General features: G+C 42.8%; 1 protein-coding gene across 1 annotated transcript in view; it reads right to left on the reverse strand.

The window, feature by feature from the left end:
* RRM2 (ribonucleotide reductase M2) overlaps nt 1-2,544 on the reverse strand; it is a 16,440-nt gene that overhangs the window by 11,893 nt on the left and 2,003 nt on the right. The window contains 1 exon segment of the mRNA XM_011965301.1: nt 642-650. Within this exon segment, the coding sequence (XP_011820691.1) occupies nt 642-650 (9 nt within the window).

Consider the following 2,544-nt stretch of genomic DNA (forward strand, 5'->3'; position numbering starts at 1 on the left):
TAGGTAGCCTCTTTGTCCCCAATCCAGCGCAAGGCCCAATCTGCCTTCTTCTTGACACAAGGCATCGTTTCAATGGCATTGAAGAGAAATTCCCTAGTAGGCACATACAGCATCAGCAATTGAAGCATTATAGTAAAGACCCCTGATTACCAACTGCTAGATAAGAGCTCTGGGACAAAGGCCAAATTCAAGTATTTGCCAATCCTCTTCCTAAAGGAAGAACTCACACCGAAATGTTATATTTTTACTGGTCAGTTCTTCCCTCCAGTGTTTTTAAAAATCTCAACATTTGATTTACTTTAATACAAGTTTGGGTATTCTGTAGTTCATATTGAGCTTCAGGGTCTACAGACTGTAAAACATAGTCCAGTACAGCAGGGATATTTGTTGCCTTTAAAATTATTTCAAGTCCAGATCATTGTTCAATTTGAAGAATCATAGAATTTGAATTTGAAGAACCGTAAAATCCTAACTGCTATGCTATTATCAGACTATCACTGGGGGCATTATTTGGCCCCAGTTGCCACCATCTATATCATAAAATAATTAAACCAATAAACTAAGAATGCTTCCTACTAGAACTCTGTGCTACACAGTCGATCCCAGGTTGGGAAAGCAAATCCATGGTTACTACAGTTAACTGGGTCTCCCTTACCACCCTCCTCTAACTCCCTTTATTCTGGTGCCCACCGTGAGAGGCTACTGATTTCCCAGCCTGTTCCTACACAGATGACCTTGTGTTCTGAATCTGAAGCCAAGGTCAACAGACATTGGGCAGCTTTCATTATTATTTTTTTTTTTTAAAGAGATGAGGGTCTCACTCTGTCGCCCAGGCTGGAGTGCAGCAAGATGATCACAGCTCATGGTAAAACCAGACTCCTGGGCTCAAGCCATCCTTCTGTCTCAAACTGCCAAGTAGCTGGGCCTACCAGCTCACACTACCACACCCAGCTGCCTTTCATTCTTTCCATCTCACTGTCCTGTTTGAGACCTGGGTCTGCCTCTCCCTTGCTTTTGAGGCTTCCCCAGCAGACCATCTTGATCCCAACCATTCCCCTTTTGGTCATTTGCCCCAATCGTATCCCTAATCTTTGTCCTCTTTTCTCAATTTCCACCTATAAACATGTTCAAATCTCTTCACCCACAATCAGTTTCCTCAGTCCTTTCAAGTCACCACTTTTCCTCTTCATATACTTCAAAGTCTACAATAGCTACTTTAGGTTGCAGCTTCACCACTTCCACTCCACATAGGGTTCCAGTCCCTAAAGCTGACCTTTGTATCTAGACTACTCCAACAGCCCATTTCTAATCTCCCACCTCCAATCTCCAAAACAAAACAGACCTTAAGCTACCTTTATTCAGCCAAACTGCTGCATGCCTAAATCAGTCTCAGGGTTCACTGCTGCCACTGCCTTGTGTAACTCCTGCTAAGTCTTATTTGCCTGTACCGTACTGCAGCTTCCTTAGGAGACAAGTCTGCCCTGTCCTTCATCCCACCGCAGCCCCACATTCTAGCCTTTCAACATATTTACCAAACAAGCAAAGATGGTCAGACATAGGTTTTAGTTTGTCTTACCCAACATCTAGGAATTTTTTCAAAAGAAGGCTTTAGATTGGTAGACATCCAACTCTAAAAGCGGAGTACCTTCACAACTCTAAGTGAATAATAAAGTGAATTTAGGCCCCTTGCTAAGAGCAGACATGACCACGGGTGCTGGGAATGTCTATGACTGACTGCTTAGTCATTCTGGAGTCATTTTTATCCCTACATGAAGTAAAAATTTGTAATAAATCAACAATTAATGAGTCCTAAAAATCTTGGCATACCACTTGAATACTCACCTTTCTTTGGGATCTTTTATGTAAGTGTCAATAAGAAGACTATACATTTCAGAATGTATGTTTTCCATGGCAATTTGGAAGCCATAGAAACAGCGGGCTTCTGTAATCTGAACTTCTTGGCTAAATCGCTCCACCTAGTGGCAAAACACATCAAAGTTAAGCTTGAGAAAAAACTAACAGCAGCAGCGCTCAACAGATACTGGTAGCATCGCACTCTTTGTACCATTATAAGGTTTATTTCTATATATATTTCATCCAATCCGTCACAGTTCTGTGATATTTTATATCATATACTCAACTTACAGATCAGGAAATAGATACATATAAAATAAGATTTCTGTGAGCACTCAATGATTTCCTGATTTATCAAGAAAGATCCATTCCCAATAAGAGATACAACGAAATTATGATTAAAACAGCAAAGCCCCAAAAAGGAGGGAGCAGAGCCGGGCGTGGTGGCTCACGCCTGTAATCCCAGCACTTTGGGAGGCCAAGGTGGGCAGACCACCTGAGGTCATCAGTTCGAGACCAGCCTGGCCAACATGGTGAAACCCTGTCTCTACTAAAAATACAGAAATTAGCCAGCAGGTGGCGCAGGTCTGTAATCCCAGCTACTCATGAGGCTGAGGGAGGAGAATTGCTTGAACCCAGGAGGCAGAGGTTGCAGCGAGCCAAGATCGCACCACTGCACTCCAGCCTGGG

The sequence above is a fragment of the Mandrillus leucophaeus genome, unplaced genomic scaffold (assembly GCF_000951045.1).
Source record: "Mandrillus leucophaeus isolate KB7577 unplaced genomic scaffold, Mleu.le_1.0 Scaffold72, whole genome shotgun sequence".
In the NCBI taxonomy this organism is placed as follows: Eukaryota; Metazoa; Chordata; class Mammalia; order Primates; family Cercopithecidae; genus Mandrillus; species Mandrillus leucophaeus.